Raw genomic sequence first — 15,850 nt, 5'->3', positions numbered from 1 at the left:
TAATTGAAGAAAGAAGATTTGAAAAACGTACATGGGATTTACAACAAGAGCTACGTTCGATTATACCGGCGTAGTTGGAGCCAAGTGAAAATTGTTCACTAAAGGTAAAATTTTTAAACATTCTATAGTGAACAAGTTTTAAATATACATACATAGGATGTTTAAAACTTTTACCTTTAGTGAATTTAAAAATTTGTAAAAATAATTATAAAACTAAATTTTTTGTATTAAATAATAAATCACAAATTTTTTTAAAAAAAAATATAATGAAGGTTGCGACAGTTTAACTAAAAACCGTCGCTAATTAGCCACTGTTTAAACCGTCAAATACCGTCGCTAATTAGCAACGGTTTTTAAATACCGTCACAATATGATAGCGACGATTTTAATTTCCGTCGCTCAAACCGTCGCTAATTGCATTACCGACGGAAAAAACCATCGCTAGAGTAAAAAAAATTTTTCTAGTGGCCCATCGTAAGTTCGTAACATCTTTGCAAAATCATTATTTTATGAACCGGATCGTGTATGAGTTCAGTTTCACAAAATTAAATTGTGAGAATATCTCATAGGAATATTTGTGTCATTTATTTCAAAAAAAAATTCCATCCAAACTTGCTCAAATCATTAAATATCTAAATATAAGAAGTATTCAAATATATATGCTCTGATGTTTTGAAACACTTTTACAATAAAAAGTTCACTATATATTATATATTACTTGTGATGTATGCTAAATAGTAATTGGACATTTAAAGGTGTATTATCTACGATCATTCGTAGTTCTTTTTGTAGGACATAAAATTCACTAGGCTTTGAGCTGCAAATTCACAAAATACCGTAACTTTTGAAAGTAACTGTAATACCCGAATTTAAAAAAAATTGAAAAAAAAAATTATTACTATTCTCGGGTTACTATTCATGCACTGCGGCGCTAGAATAGTGGCGCCTAGGCGCTAACAGTTCGGGATTTTTGGCACTGAGGCGCTAGAAAGTGGCGCTACGGCGCTAACAGATGCGAAAATTGATTTTTTAAAGCTCACTTTGACTTCCACCACTCATTCTGAATCATTTCCTTTCTCCTCCACGCAAATCCTCATCCATCTCCTTCCATTTTCTACATTTTTTCTTCATTTTATGGGAGATTTGTTCAAGAAAATTATGAAATGAAGTTAGATTTGTGATCCTCTCATCACGGGCTTCACGAGGATGTAAGTATTTCCCATTTTTATTCAAGTTTGGAAATGAGTTGAAGTTTAGAATTGATATGTGAGTTGATATTTGAGATATTAAGATGTTGAAGATGTTGTAATTGAGTTGGTTTGAATTTAAAATGGATATGAGCATGGTTTCTTGTTTTTGTGCAAGATCAGTTTTTATGCCTACTATATTTCGGGTATATGGGACGGTTCAAGTTGGATTTTGATGTTAGGGTTTTCATCAAACTTGTAGAACATCAAGTTAGCTTCGATTTGGTTCTTGAATCACTCAATTCCATGAAGAAATGAGAGAGATATGTGATTTTTACTAAACATGGTCTTGAAATCTGAGTTAGTGCAGATTTGCGTACATGCCTTCTGTTTATCCGAATTCTGGGATTTATTGGTTGGGATTTGGAATTTAGTGTTCAAATAAAAGTTATATAACATTGTCTTATCTTCGAAATGATACTAAATTGGCTTGATTCCATTGAGTATTGAGGGAGTTATGCTCAAAATACTAAACTATGCCAGATTTGTACTGATGCAGAATTTCAAAAATTATGTTGAATGTTTCAGATTATGAAAGACTGAGTAAATGACTTTATTTGACAAAATTTTGTGAAGAAGAATTGTTGGGCATTGAGTTTCTTGAATATCTAATTTATAGATCTCGGTTTGAAATCGTATCGAATTAATTATGAATTTTGTACGAAAATTGCTCTGTGTTGATAAATAATCCGAGTTATTGATTTATGTATTGAAGATTTGGTTGAAGTATTGACTTGGGTTGGCTCAAGATTATTTACTTTAAGTTGGTTGATAGCAAATCGAGTAGACTACGAGGGTTCAAGACTTCTCAACCATATATTTTGATCTCTTGTTGGTAATATTCGAAAGGTATGTTACGGTCGTTAACAAACGAGATAAAAATATCATTTTTATTTTAAATTGAAAATTCTATGGCTCGATGAATTACTTGTGATTTGATGATGATTGTTTTCTTGAGATTAGTTTATTATGATATCGAGATGATGATATTGATTTGCATCATTACATTGCATATTGTGCCATTTGTCGATTCAGATTTGATATGGCGGAGGTCGCCTTGATTTATTGATTTGTTGGATGTATGGAGCTATAGTTGAGTTGGCATAGTGTATGCGGAGGTCGCTGCTATGGCCTGAACACTCTCTATAGGCGCACCATAGTCCTGGGATTGTAGAACACAGCACCCCACCCCGAGCGGATGAGTCGGTGGATGTTGCTGGGGGATTCTCTTCCCTTGGGTACCCTATGACCAGATGATTCACTTGATCTTGAGATTTATTGATAGCCCACAGCTTCTGATCATGCATTGCATTAAATTTCATCTTTATGAATTTCATATAAACTATTTGTAAATTTTAATTCTCATATGTTATTGATTGTATCATACTGGGTTTATACTCACCGGCACGTCGGCTACCTCTTGTTTTCATGTGCTTGACGGTAGGTGAGGCAAGGCTTGGGATGCCAGAGTCCAGCTCCAGGCGAGGAGATACGAGTTAGAGTGGGATTCTCGGGTCTTAGGAGCTACTTGATGATGTTTGAATTTCTTTGGTTCACTAGTTTATTTTGACATGTTAAAACTTATATTTCAAATATTTGAGACATTTAAATTATTTTGACGATGTTTATGTTGGTTTGTGAACCACAGATTATGTATTTTACTAAATCGTTTGGTTTGTTACATTTATAATTATTAATATTAGATGTCGTACCGGGTCCCCACATTAGGTGGTATCAGAGCATAAAATATTTGGGAATAGGGTAGATCGAGTCAGTTCGAATTGATTGATCATGTGATATATTTACTAGCATTTTCACTGTGCCATAATGTGAAATACATGATTATAATTGAGATATTATATTGTTGAGCTTTATTCGAGATTTTTGAGATTATTGAGTCTTGAGAGCCAGAGATGATTGATACAAGATTGAGATGATTATGATATTATGATTTTATATGTGTTTGATCTATTGTATATCAGACATGGCTACTCGAGGTAGAGGTCGTGATAGACCTAGACAGAACATACCAGTGGCACAAGATCAGGGCAGTGCTACTCATACTCATATGGATATAACTCCGACTCCGATGGAGATACTGTTAGCCAGATTTCAGTCTTTGCACCCACCGATGTTGAAGGGTACAGAGAATGCATTAGAGTGTGAGAACTGGTTGGAGAATATGGACCAATTATTTGAATCTCTTGAGTATCTAGATGATCGTAGAATCAAGTTAGTTGTTCATCAGTTATTGGATGTTGCTAAAAGTTGGTGGATCATGACCAAGAAAGCTTTAGAGAGTCGAGGTACGATTGTTACCCGGGATATCTTTAAATCTGAATTTTATCAGCGTTTCTTTCCTACCTCTTACAGGAAAGAAAGGAGATCCGAGTTTGCAAATTTAAAGCAAGGAAATCTGAATATTGAGGACTATGTTGCTAAGTTTTCAAATTTACTGAGATTTGCACCTCATGTAGTAGCTGATGAAGAAGCTAAGGCCGATCACTTCATAAATGGTCTTAACCCTGATATCTTTACCCTGGTTAACACTTTTGCTGAGGCTCTTGATCGAGCCAAGGGAGCTGAGACCGGAATCATTAGGCAGAGAGGTTCTCAGTATTCGCAACGACCCCAACAGCCACAGAATCGACAGCAGTTCAGGCAGGGTAATAGTGGCGGTAACAGTGGCAACACAAGAGAATTAGGGCTAGAGGCAAGCAATTCAAGAGACATGGCAGTAATTTTTTGAGTTCTAGTGGATCAAGACAGTCTCTTTCAGTTCAGAGCACTGGTTATTCAGGCCAGACTTGTGGACAGTGCGGTGGTAGACATTATACAGATCAGTGTAGAGGAGTCTCGGGAGCTTGTCACTTGTGTAACCAGGTGGGATACTATGCTCGAGTGTGTCCTAACCGTGGCAGTGATCAGAACTTTACCAAGGATTGCAAGATTGTTTAAATGGAGGTGAAAATAATACAGGTATGATAACTTAAAGATTTGAATATTGTACGATAACTTAATGATTTGAATTTCACAATATATTTTACAACTTACATCTTATACATATCTATCAAATACATAATACAGGAAATGTTGGTACCAGAATCGTTTTGCCATCATCTTTCGGTGGAAGCCCACGTGATATGTACCAACAATATCAAGATGCCATGACTTTGGTTCAAACATATGGAAAATCAGATGTAATGCTTACAATGACATGCAATCTGAATTGGAATGAGATAAAAAAATCAACTATTTCCTGGGCAATCATCTCAAGACCGTCCAGATTTTATTACAAGGATATGTCGTTCAAAATTTGAGGATTTTAAGAAAGACATTGTGAATAGAGGGGTTTTAGGTAAGGTCCTCTCTTATTCGTACGTTATTGAGTATCAGAAAAAGGGGCTTCCTCATGTTCATATGTTGGTCATATTTGAAAATAATGACAAGTTGTGTACTCCCGACCACTTTGACTCAATTGTGCGTGCTGAAATACCTTTACAAACAGAAGAACCCAACCTACACAAAGCAGTTGTCCACCAAATGATACATGGGCCCTGTGGATCAATCAATTCTAATTGTCCATGCATGGTAAATGGTAAATGCAAAAAGAACTTTCCAAAGCCATTTGTGGAATACACATCTCGAGGAAATGATTCATACCCTTTGTATCGAAGACGTGAAGGTGGCCAAGTATCAATTCCCAACAATGACGACGTTTTCATTGATAATGGTTGGGTTGTCCCGTACAATCCATGGTTTTTATTAAAATATGATTGCCATATTAATGTTGAAGTATGTGGAGAGATTAAATGTGTCAAGTACATATATAAGTACATCCATAAAGGTCCTGATGGGGTCGCACTAGAGTTACGAAATGGGCAAAATTGTGATGAAATCCAACAGTACGTGGATGGAAGGTGGATTTGTGCGCCTGAAGCATTGTGGAGAATTTCTCATTTGAGTTCAGTAGAATGTATCCTTCAGTCATTAGGTTACAACTACATACACCAAACCAATATTTGATTTATTTTGACCCCAACAACGCGTAAGTGATCTACTTGCAGATGATGACAACTCGAAGGCTATGCTTACAGAATTTTTCAAAATAAATTGTGATCCTGACTTGACTGGAAAGTATTTATATCGAGAATTTCCACAATATTACACATGGATAAAATCTGGAAAAAAATGGATTCGTAGAAGAAGCAACAATAAAGTGGTTGGAAGAGTATACGTTGTGTCGCCATCTGAAGGTGAGAGGTTTTATCTTTGTATCCTTTTAAATCATGTCAGGGGCCCGACATCTTTTGAAGATCTGATGACTGTGACTGGGGTAACATATTCAACATTTAAGGAGTCTGCTCAAATGAGAGGGCTTCTCCAACAGGATGATTATGTAAAACAATGTCTACAAGAAGCACGCTCTGTTAGAATGCCATCTTCATTGAGAAGGTTATTTGTATCCATGCCGATGTTATGTCAACCAACAATAGTTCGAGAACTCTGGGATGAGTTCCATCCTAGCATGTGTGAAGATTATGGTAGAGAAATTTCATCAAGTAACTTAATCATCAATAAGTTATTGCTTGAGATACGAAGGTTGTTGCATCAGTAAAAAATGAAACTTGATGATTTTGATTTGCCATCTATAAGTGCTAAGTTTTTAGAAGATGCACCACTACCAAGAATAATTGAGGATGAGCTTTCTTATCATATTTCTGATGATGATTTGAGATCAATTGAACGTTTGAATACTCAACAGAGGGTTGCGTTTGACACAATCATAGAAAGTATTATGCACAACCAATCAAAACTTTTCTTCATTGATGGTCCTGGGGGTAGTGGTAAGACTTTTTTATACCGCTCAATGTTGGCACATTTAAGAAAAATGGGTACAATAATAATTGCGGTAGCAACATCTGGAATAGCTGCGACATTGTTGCCAGGTGAAAGAACTGCACATTCACGTTTTCAAATTCCACTTAGACCAACCGCATCGACACTTTGCAAAATAAAAAAACAGACAGAACTTGCAGATCTAATAAAGCGTGCATCAGCTATAGTATGGGACGAGGCTCCAATGGCAAATCGCTATGCTTTTGAATATGTCAGTAAGAGTTTCCAAGATATTATGGAAAATCAAATAGCATTTGGAGGGAAGACAATGGTTTTTGGTGGCGATTTTCGACAAGTATTACCGGTTGTTAAACAAGGGTCAAAGGCAGAACAAATTGCTGCAAGTATTTCAAGGTCAACGTTCTGGAATTGCGTAAAGATAATACACCTTCAACAAAATATGAGATCTGCTCAAGATACTGAGTTCTCGCAATTTCTCTTGCGCGTAGGTGATGGATTGCAGCATACTGTAAATCGTGATTTCATGAAATTACCAGATTCAATTATCATACCATGGGAAGGTGAACAATCAATTCAGATGTTGATTGACTATGTTTTTCCTAATATGATAAATCATGTTAATGATGAAAACTATATGGTTGAAAGAGCAATCATCACGCCAAAAACTGTTGATGTGGACAATATTAATCAAATGCTCATTCTCAAGTTTCCTGGAGAAGAAAAAGAGTATACCTCTTGGGATAGTGTAGAAGACGACAATCACAACCTTATTCAAGAAGAATTTTTGAATTCCCTTAGTCCAAGTGGTTTGCCACCGCATAAAATCATATTGAAAGTAGGAAGTCCCGTCATGCTCTTGAGAAATGTTGCGCCTGAACTTGGTCTATGCAATGGAACAAGATTAATATGTCGCAGTCTTTGTAAAAATTTTATATATGCTGAGATCATAACAGGTCCTCACAAGGGTACCAGATTCTTTCTACATAGAATGCCATTGAAAAATGAAGATAATTCTGGATTACCATTTGAGTTGACACGTCGACAGTTTCCCATAAGGCTTAGTTTTGCTTTGACAATAAACAAAGCACAAGGTCAAACAATCCCAAATATTGGCATATTTTTGAGTAACCATGTGTTCAGCCACGGTCAGCTATATGTGGCACTTTCGAGAGGAGTCTCAAAAAATTCTACAAAAATTTTGGTAAAAGACGGAAATTTAGAGCGTCAATATGGTGTATTCACAAGAAACATGGTTTTCAAAGAGATATTGCTACCTAATAGAGAATGATAAAGTGCAAGTAAGTCAACTCTCTTTATTGTATATTTTTTAAAAATACATTTATGTACACATATTTATCATAATCGTTAAATAGATGATATATGTTTCAATGTTAGAATTTGGGGGATGCTAATAAATTCAATTTATCTCTATCCCTATTTTCTATCAATGCTTTTATCTTTAGCCATGTTTATCCATTTCTCATCATCTATCTTATCACGTCTCCCAAATAACCATTTTTGGCATGGATATTACAATTTTTAATAAGTACTGGGTTAGTGTCTAATAGATAAACATATTATTTATGATTTTCTGTTTGTTGGTTTAAGTTTAATTTTTTTTTTTTTTTGGTTTTGACTTTGTGTGTTTTTCTCAAAATCTGAAGGATACTGGTTGCAAACAAATTATTTGTAGAAATTGCGTACTCAATTCAAGGGATCTGATCTGCTCGCCCCCATCTTCATCTGGTTTGTTTTTAACAATGAATAAGTTTATGTTCTATGATTTATTATGTTGCTTTATATTAGTAATCATATCAAATTCATTTTTTTGTTTTAATATTGCAGGTGATAATGTATTTATTACGAGCTGCACGGTCTTATGATCTACTCTCTCGCATATTGTCAACATAGTCACTAAATCATTATCTTAATATTTCTTAAATATTGTTTTATTACAATATTTAAATACGAATTTACATTTTAGTTGGTAGATTAAACTAAAATGTTTCAAGATCTAGCAGAGTTCCGATCTCAAAATATGAACTTTTATTTGGCACATTTGCATCTTTACTGATCTGGCATATTTGAATCTTTGCTGCATATGTATTTAAACCTGACGATTCATACATGGAAAACGCGGATGAGGGAGGCAGGAATCCAACCAATAGTCTCCGTAAATAGCCAACGCCATAGGTTTTTTAAATTCTTAGTATTACAGTAATAAACTTGACCTTAGTATGGATTTACAAACTTATTATCTCTATTTTTCTATCTGCTTAAATTGTTGATTTATATTTCAACTTAATCAAAACATAATATGTGTCTTTCGGAAATGATTTAATTCTACTCCTATTGAAAGAATTTGTATTGTTCATCTTTGTGAATTAATCTACTTACAATATTTTGATTTTTTTAGGCCAATCAAAGGAGTTTGTCAATTTCTACTTTATTTTCCATGTATTTAGCGAAATCTTTGCAGTAGTTTACATTTTGTTATCTCACGTCAATTTTTTATATCACTCTTTAATAGATTACTCTATTTCTTTTGTATATTTATGTTGTACTTGGGTATGATTCGATAAAATAAATATTTTATTATTACGCTAGAACATAAAGGGTTTAACTTATGCATACACACTACAACAAAAATCGTATTTAACAACACATCAAAGACAACGGTTTTAACAAAAACCGTTGTCTTTTTACTTTTAACAACGGTTTTAACAAAAACCGTTGTCGTAGCCTAAAAAAATCCGCTCAAAGACAACAGTTTCTATAAAACTGTTGTCTTTGATATATCTACGACAACGGTTTTTAAAAACCGTTGTCTATGAGCGTTTTTTTTTTTGCCTACGACAACGGTTTTTAAAAACCGTTGTCTATGAGCGTTTTTTTTTTTTTTGACTACGACAACGGTTTTTAAACTGTTGTCGTATTAGCGTTTTTCTTCAAGCTACGACAACGGTTTGTAAAAAACCGTTGTCTTTCAACTGGTTTTTCTACAAATTTTGTTGTCAATATTAGATTTTGCGACGGCCTAAGTAAAATCTGTCGCTAAAATTAGCGACGGTTATACTATACCGTCGCTAATTTAAATATTGCGACGGTTTAAGTATACCCGTCGCTAAAATTAGCGACGATTTTAAGTAAAACTGTCACCGATGTAGATATAGCGACGGTTTTCAAAAAACGGTCGCTAACTTTCACGACGGTTTTTGTATAACCGTCGCTACATTTAGCGACTTTTTGATAAACCGTCGCCGATCTATATTTAGCGACGGTTTATATTTAACCGTCGCTACTTTTAGCTACGGTTTAATATAACCGTCGCTAAATAAAGCGACAGTTCTTGTAAAAGCGTCGCTAATTTTAAATCGGCGACAGTTGAAAAAATAACTGTCGCTAATTGCGACGGTTTAATCAAACCCGTCGCAAACTCTCTATAAATATCCCAACCCTCAGTCCATTTCCTACCATACCACTTCACAACACTTAAAATTTTTCTCCCTTACACAATTTTAATTTCGTTTTTCTCTTTAAAGATTAATAAATTTTTACCACTTCACAACACTTAAAATTTTTCTCCCTTACACAATTTTAATTTCGTTTTTTTCTTTAAAGTTTAATAAATTTTTAAAATCAAGAATATAATATTTTCGACTGAAATTTTTTTTTATTTTAATGACAAAAATAGCGACGGAAAGCATAAAACATCGTCGCTAATATTAGCGACGAAATTGAATAAAGACCGTCGCTAAATATAGCGATGGTGTATAAAACCGTCGCTCTTTAGCGACTATTTTAATTACGACCGTCGCTAATTTTAGCGACGGTTAACGATGATTTCCGTCGCAAATTAATTTGCGACGGTTGTTTAAAAACCGTCGCAAATTGTAACTACCACAACACTCTTTAACCGTTGTCTTTTAGCGAATTCTTTAACCACATGACCTTTAACAACGGTTTTGTATACCTACGACAACGGTTTTTCACCATCATCTTTAGACGTCTACGACAACGGTTTTTCACCGTTGTCTTTGAGCACACCCTTTAACCACAGGGCTTCTAACAACGGTTTTAAAAGGCCTACAACAACGGGGAAAAACCGTTGTCGTAGGCTTTTTTTCTTGTAGTGACAATGCCTAAAGATAAATACAGTTTTAATTGTTTTTTTTCAATTTATTAGCGGAATTTAGGAGACAAATTTGAAGTTTTTATATTCAATAAATTTTAGTTCGATAATATTATGATAATTTTTAGAAAATTATTTAACTATTTGTTTACTTCTTTTACATTGAAGTTTATAATCATTCACATGAGATGATATTGCGGCTTCAAAAGAATATTATTTTTATGATCAAAACCTATATCATGTAAGGTAACAAATTGAGTTTGACATATTTATTTAAGCTTTGGAATTCATTGCCACTCATGATTCAAGTACAAAATATTTCGGTGTCATGCTGTTATAATATCATGAATGTTTAATATATTAGTTCAATATATTCATGACACACGCAACGCGTGTGCCTCAGTGACTAGTATTTCATTAAAGATTATATGAAATAAGACAATTTTTGCACAATTTTGTCCATCAAAATTTTTTCTCCTTCTCTCCTCCTTGCAAAATTTCAGCCACCATAAATTTTAAAGAAAAATTCGGCCACTTCCAAAGATACAGTGAATCTAGTTTCTAATCGTGGACCTTATTTGCGAGAAAATGATATTCCAACATGTACATCTTGACTAAATCACTTATTTTAAAAGATGTTGAAGCTGGATTGCAATATTTGACCCATTTACCCTCGAAGAATCTTGGACTTTCTTATTCCATGGAAGCTCACGGGTTATGGGTTTTGAAGGGTTATGCTCCGGTGAGATCCATGAGCTGCGTCCAGTCATGTCAGGGTGAAAACAGTAATTTCCATTCTGCCATTAAGGCTACAAAATCTTTGCTAAAGTACGTTTTAGCCCACCAGCAGCTTGAGGCTATGATTCAATTGGAGTATATAGTTGGGTTCCATTAAAATTATGTTGAAGTAAGCGTACATGTGGATGATTTACGTCAACATGTAGTTAAACTAGGGTTCAAGAAAGATAAGAACGATATTTTACTGGAGGAGAAGTATTTCCCATCAAGGATTCAGAGATGGGTTGGGCCGGAGACGGGGTCCGATTATGTAGGCGAGTTGAGTTTGGGTCGGTCCGCGGACAACGTCGAGAGAGATGGAAAATCGAAAAGATCTTGAAGGGTAATTTTGGAAATTCAAATGCCCCTAAGGTGAAAGCAATGGAGAAGAAAAAGACAACTAGAGCCAAAATCAAGAATTGGAGATGGCACCAAGATGTGGAGGGAAATGTTGCCGTATTTGATGCAAGTTTGTGTGACACTACCACTTGGGTTGAGATCGCCATGTGGAAGCCTATTATTGGTGGACAATTTGGGGCAAATTTTAGAAATCGATACACGGGTGGTGGCTGGGGGTTTACAAAGTCTGGCGACTTGGTAGTTTTCGGGGCAGAGCGCGGTGGAAGTGTGGGGTGTAGGATGAGCAAAGATATGGAAGGGAGTTTGTTNAAAGAGGTTCGAGAGACACCCACAATTGTAAAACCCACACCCGAAGANGTTCAATATATTCATGACACACGCAACGCGTGTGCCTCAGTGACTAGTATTTCATTAAAGATTATATGAAATAAGACAATTTTTGCACAATTTTGTCCATCAAAATTTTTTCTCCTTCTCTCCTCCTTGCAAAATTTCAGCCACCATAAATTTTAAAGAAAAATTCGGCCACTTCCAAAGATACAGTGAATCTAGTTTCTAATCGTGGACCTTATTTGCGAGAAAATGATATTCCAACATGTACATCTTGACTAAATCACTTATTTTAAAAGATGTTGAAGCTGGATTGCAATATTTGACCCATTTACCCTCGAAGAATCTTGGACTTTCTTATTCCATGGAAGCTCACGGGTTATGGGTTTTGAAGGGTTATGCTCCGGTGAGATCCATGAGCTGCGTCCAGTCATGTCAGGGTGAAAACAGTAATTTCCATTCTGCCATTAAGGCTACAAAATCTTTGCTAAAGTACGTTTTAGCCCACCAGCAGCTTGAGGCTATGATTCAATTGGAGTATATAGTTGGGTTCCATTAAAATTATGTTGAAGTAAGCGTACATGTGGATGATTTACGTCAACATGTAGTTAAACTAGGGTTCAAGAAAGATAAGAACGATATTTTACTGGAGGAGAAGTATTTCCCATCAAGGATTCAGAGATGGGTTGGGCCGGAGACGGGGTCCGATTATGTAGGCGAGTTGAGTTTGGGTCGGTCCGCGGACAACGTCGAGAGAGATGGAAAATCGAAAAGATCTTGAAGGGTAATTTTGGAAATTCAAATGCCCCTAAGGTGAAAGCAATGGAGAAGAAAAAGACAACTAGAGCCAAAATCAAGAATTGGAGATGGCACCAAGATGTGGAGGGAAATGTTGCCGTATTTGATGCAAGTTTGTGTGACACTACCACTTGGGTTGAGATCGCCATGTGGAAGCCTATTATTGGTGGACAATTTGGGGCAAATTTTAGAAATCGATACACGGGTGGTGGCTGGGGGTTTACAAAGTCTGGCGACTTGGTAGTTTTCGGGGCAGAGCGCGGTGGAAGTGTGGGGTGTAGGATGAGCAAAGATATGGAAGGGAGTTTGTTGAAGTGCAGGATATGAATTTCAAGATTTATGTTTGTGAAATTTTGTGTTGATACGTAGGGGTGTCAAAATCAGACACGACTCACCAACCCGACATGGTTCAACCCGAAAAAAATCAGGTTTGGGTTTGGGGTTTTCGGGTTCGGGTCAGATCAGGTTGGACCCGATAGCTGACCCGAAAAAATNTCCAAGTGGCCAGAAGCAATGGAATCTGAGATGAATTCCATGCATTCGAACCAAGTGTGGAACCTTGTGGATCCACCTGAGGGAACTGTTCCNTTTTTGAACATTTTTTATTTTTTAAACCATTGTTTATTTGATTTAGTAAATATATTNTCTTTGAAGCGCGATTGGTGGCAAAAGGATATACTCAAAGAGAAGGAGTTGACTTTGAAGAAACCTTTTCTCCAGTTGCAATGTTCAAGTCGATAAGAATATTGCTAGCCATAGCTGCATGGTATGACTATGAGATATGGCAGATGGATGTCAAGACAGCCTTTCTTAATGGAGATATTAAGGAAGAGATTTACATGTCTCAACCTGAAGGGTTTACATCTATCGGAAGTGAGCATATGGTATGCAAACTTCAGAGATCTATTTATGTTCTAAAGCAGGCATCTAGTAGTTGGAACCTCAGATTCGACAGTACAATCAAAGAGTTTGGTTTTACTAAGAACCCTGAGGAACCCTGTGTGTATAAGAAGGTCAGTGGGAGTGCTGTGACATTCCTGGTGCTTTATGTTGATGACATTCTAATCATTGGGAATGATGTAGGAATGTTGCAATCAACTAAGATATGGTTAGCGAGTAAGTTCTCGATGCAGGACTTGGGTGAAGCATCTTTTGTATTTGGAATACAGATCTATAGAGATAGATCAAAAAGATTGCTTGGTCTCACCCAATCCACATACATTGATACAATCGTGAAGCGGTTCTCGATGGATGAGTCCAAGAGAGGACATCTACCAATGTGTCATGGGGTGTCCCTATCCAAGTCTATGTCTCCCAAGATTGATGCAGAGATAGCGGCGATGACAAGCATTTCTTATGCATCTGCGATTGGTAGCATCATGTATGGGATGATATCTACACGTCCTGACGTGGCTTTTGCACTAAGTGTAGTGAGTAGATATCAATCGAACCCTGGTCTTCCACATTGGAAAGCTGTGAAAGACATCCTCAAGTATTTGAGAAGGACCAATAAGTTGTTCTTGGTCTATGGGGGTGGAGAACTGAAATTGGAAGGCTATACCGACTCTAGCTTCCAAAGCGACATCGATGACTCGAAGTCAACCTCTGGGTTCATATTCATGCTCAATGGTGCTGCTGCCTCTTGGAAGAGTTCCAAGCAAGACAATACAGCGGATTCCACCACTAAGGCAGAATATATTGCTGCATCAGCTGCAGCAAAGGAGGCTGTTTGGATAAGGAATTTCGTCCAAGAGTTGGGCGTCATTCCTAATGGAGTTGCTCCTGTCCCGGTGTTTTGTGATAACACGGGAGCCATTGCTCAAGCAAAGGAGCCCAGGTCTCATCAGAAGTCCAAACATGTATTGAGAAAGTACCACATCCTCCGAGAGATTGTGGAAAGAGGAGAAGTGTCGATTGACAAAGTCGGCTCCGCAGATAATGTTGCTGATCCGCTAACTAAGCCTTTACCTGGACCATTATTCGAGAAGCATCGCGAATCGATGGGTTTAAAGCATATGGGTAGTTGGCTCTAGTGCAAGTGGGAGATTGTTAGAGTAGGTGCACGTCGAGCCAAGTGTTGGCCGAGTGTTCACAATGAAACTCCATGTATAAACNAAAATCTGAATAAACTAAAACACTACAAATTGGAGAAAAAAGCAGATAAAATATTGAGAGAAATTTTAGAAATATTTGTTGCTGCCTTTGTTGGATGTGTTTGTTGTGTCCTTTTCTGATTGTTCCTTCCCCTTTTTGTTCAACTCCGCATGTTAGTTTAGGTTGTATTCCACGATCTCTCCACGATCTTCCATGTTGGGTAGTGGCCTTGACTAGTCGAATCTTTATTTTCCTAGGCCAACTGCAATTCTCTTGGGCTTTCATCTATTGGACTTTTGCTTATGGGCTTCCAAGTTTTTGTGGGCTTCTTGAATTATTTTTTAGGCATATATATATAATCAAAATTACTACTTGGTTCCGTATTAATATGTTCTTCTGGGCCTGAGAGACATAAAAATATGGGCCTACAATTGGGCTTGATTTGCTACATGTGAATACGGCCCAAAAACTTACTGCACAGTCTCCTGCGTAGCAGCGTATCACTTCTCCAAAACCCTGGCCAAAACCCTACTAGCTCCACTCCCGATTCCCAACGACGCAGCAGTATGGCTTGGCGTGGTTCGTTTTCCAGATCTTTCAACTCCACGGCCAGGGCTTCCGCTTTCCGCTCGTCGCCGCCGCTGTCATCCGCTCGGCTCGTTCGCCCGTCTTCCCTCCAACCTCGCCGCCCATCGTTTTCCAATCCCAGGTGCTAAATTTTCGATACTTACTTTTAGTTCATTTCAATTTAATTATCGTATACTAACACGCCTTTTGTCATCACTTGTCTGTCATGATGGTCGCGGTAAATTGGATTCTTTGTAGATATTCACCAAGTTATGTGGTGCAGGACATTGGGGGAACTGGGATGTATTCAATCACTGTTGCCATTGCATAATGTAATGGCCGGAGCACGGCTGACATCTCACTTGGCAGCCAATGCGCGGGCGTGCTGTGAGCTGTACAATGGTACCTTCTGCCGTACTTGTCAGGATCGCTAGTAGTTTCTTTGTGAGTCCGATGCATTTGTTATAAGGATATAGTCCTGGTGATAAATGCTCTGTAGGAAATTGGAAGCTTGTTTATTTTTCTAGTGTAATTTTATAATTGATTTTGCTAAATGTGGTTTACTTATATATTTGTTCCAGTAAGGGGTGAAGTAGTCAAATTATGTGTTAGCTTTGTGAAAATTGGTTGATAAAAAAGAATTGGGATTATTGGGATTGATAGGGAGGAATGGAAAAGATGGGTG

General features: G+C 36.9%; 3 protein-coding genes and 1 long non-coding RNA gene across 9 annotated transcripts in view; all 4 read left to right on the top strand.

The window, feature by feature from the left end:
* Nucleotides 1–1,118: 1,118 nt before the first annotated feature.
* LOC140972205 (uncharacterized) lies at nt 1,119–3,421 on the top strand. The gene is made up of 3 exons (XR_012174465.1): nt 1,119–1,208; nt 1,963–2,096; nt 3,230–3,421. It is a non-coding gene; the product is annotated as an uncharacterized lncRNA (long non-coding RNA).
* A 1,414-nt stretch (nt 3,422–4,835) lies between these two features.
* Nucleotides 4,836–5,865, top strand: LOC140972536 (uncharacterized). The gene is made up of 2 exons (XM_073434951.1): nt 4,836–5,223; nt 5,315–5,865. Exons 1-2 carry the CDS (start codon nt 4,836–4,838, stop codon nt 5,863–5,865), a joined length of 939 nt encoding a protein of 312 aa, XP_073291052.1.
* Nucleotides 5,866–5,868: 3 nt separating this feature from the next.
* On the top strand, nt 5,869–7,395 carry LOC140972535 (uncharacterized). The gene has a single exon (XM_073434950.1). It carries the CDS (start codon nt 5,869–5,871, stop codon nt 7,393–7,395), a length of 1,527 nt encoding a protein of 508 aa, XP_073291051.1.
* Nucleotides 7,396–15,073: 7,678 nt separating this feature from the next.
* The window catches only part of LOC140973597 (protein NONRESPONDING TO OXYLIPINS 2, mitochondrial-like), a 3,128-nt gene continuing 2,351 nt past the window's right edge, over nt 15,074–15,850 (top strand). For 2 of the 6 annotated variants that reach the window (XR_012174660.1, XR_012174661.1), the window contains exons 1-3: nt 15,074–15,307; nt 15,449–15,609; nt 15,829–15,850. The exon at nt 15,829–15,850 is cut by the window's right edge. Coding sequence is in view for 3 of the 6 variants with exons in the window: in XM_073436526.1 (XP_073292627.1) it covers nt 15,165–15,307; nt 15,449–15,599 (294 nt within the window). In the remaining 3 variants the exon portion in view is untranslated. Of the gene's footprint in view, nt 15,308–15,448; nt 15,614–15,828 lie in introns of all 6 variants that reach the window. The other 4 variants (XR_012174662.1, XM_073436528.1, XM_073436526.1 and 1 more) reach the window with 3 other exon arrangements.

The sequence above is a fragment of the Primulina huaijiensis genome, chromosome 3 (genome assembly GCF_012295235.1).
Source record: "Primulina huaijiensis isolate GDHJ02 chromosome 3, ASM1229523v2, whole genome shotgun sequence".
Taxonomy (NCBI): Eukaryota; Viridiplantae; Streptophyta; class Magnoliopsida; order Lamiales; family Gesneriaceae; genus Primulina; species Primulina huaijiensis.
The sequence above is the reverse complement of the archived record's forward strand: the minus strand, read 5'-3'. Positions and strand labels throughout refer to the sequence as shown.